The sequence below is a fragment of the Ailuropoda melanoleuca genome, chromosome X (genome assembly GCF_002007445.2).
Source record: "Ailuropoda melanoleuca isolate Jingjing chromosome X, ASM200744v2, whole genome shotgun sequence".
Lineage (NCBI taxonomy): Eukaryota > Metazoa > Chordata > Mammalia > Carnivora > Ursidae > Ailuropoda > Ailuropoda melanoleuca.
This window is the reverse complement of record NC_048238.1, coordinates 112,828,694-112,829,671: the sequence shown is the minus strand read 5'-3', so window position 1 is coordinate 112,829,671 and position 978 is coordinate 112,828,694. Positions and strand designations below refer to the sequence as shown.

General features: G+C 30.1%; 1 protein-coding gene across 2 annotated transcripts in view; it reads right to left on the bottom strand.

Annotated features, from left to right (window-relative positions):
- Window positions 1-204: 204 nt before the first annotated feature.
- The window catches only part of VAMP7 (vesicle associated membrane protein 7), a 65,121-nt gene continuing 64,347 nt past the window's right edge, over window positions 205-978 (bottom strand). For both annotated transcript variants that reach the window (XM_002930693.4, XM_034649159.1), the window contains one exon: window positions 205-292. In XM_002930693.4, coding sequence (XP_002930739.1) covers window positions 224-292 — 69 coding nt within the window. In that variant the 3' untranslated portion in view covers window positions 205-223. The remainder of the gene's footprint in view (window positions 293-978) is intronic.

Genomic DNA, 978 nt, shown 5'->3' with positions numbered 1-978 from the left:
AAGCCTTTTTAAGGCTACTGCTGCGATAAATGGTTAAATCTGAAGTGCGCTGGAATAAACTGGACAAAGATAAATCTGGAAGCATACAAGATTCAAAAAAAAAAAAGAAATAGAAGAGGGTTGAAGAGACTGGCAGACACCATCTGTCAGTATTCAAAGGCTTGAATCACATGGATTGCTTTTAACTCCTTGTTCTCTCATAACCTTGGTTAATGACAACTTTTTATTTCTTCACACAGCTTGGCCATGTAAATCCACCACAGAGAGGTGACACAATGATATAGATGAACACCTACAGAGAGAAGGAAGGCAATTTTATTTTCTTGAATCTATCACAGGCTCATAAATAATATATAAAGCAAAGTAAAAACCTATTCACAGATACTGGTTCCATTACAGTACCAGTTGTGTAATAATACATCAATCAAGTACTTTCAAAGGCAGAAGTGGAGTTAAAGGGATTCTTTCTGATATAACTCTCACACATTTGAATTTCACTATACTTTCTTCATTGGGAGAGAAAGCAGTAGGGTTGTTTCTCTTCACTGGAAACAAGGCAGAATCAAGTTATATGAACAACTCTTATTGAGACATCATTAATTATCAAGATCACAAATTATCCTGATGTATGATTTTATTATGATTTTCCTGATGTATGATTTTATTATGAAGTATATTTTTAGGTTTTATATACATGTTATTTTTCATTATTAGGATAATTAGAATTATTTAAAAGTTTGAGTACAGATTCTGCATCTATATCACCTATGAGCAAGAATGTTGCTATGAACCTTTTGGTGAATAATGATATGATAATTACAATTATCAAATCAAAAGAAAGCTGATGATACAAGTAACACAGTAAAAACATTAGTCCTATTATAGATGGATAAACTTTTTAATTGTAATTTTGAAATATATATATGTGTGTGTGTATATACATATATATATATATATATATATATAATATATATATAT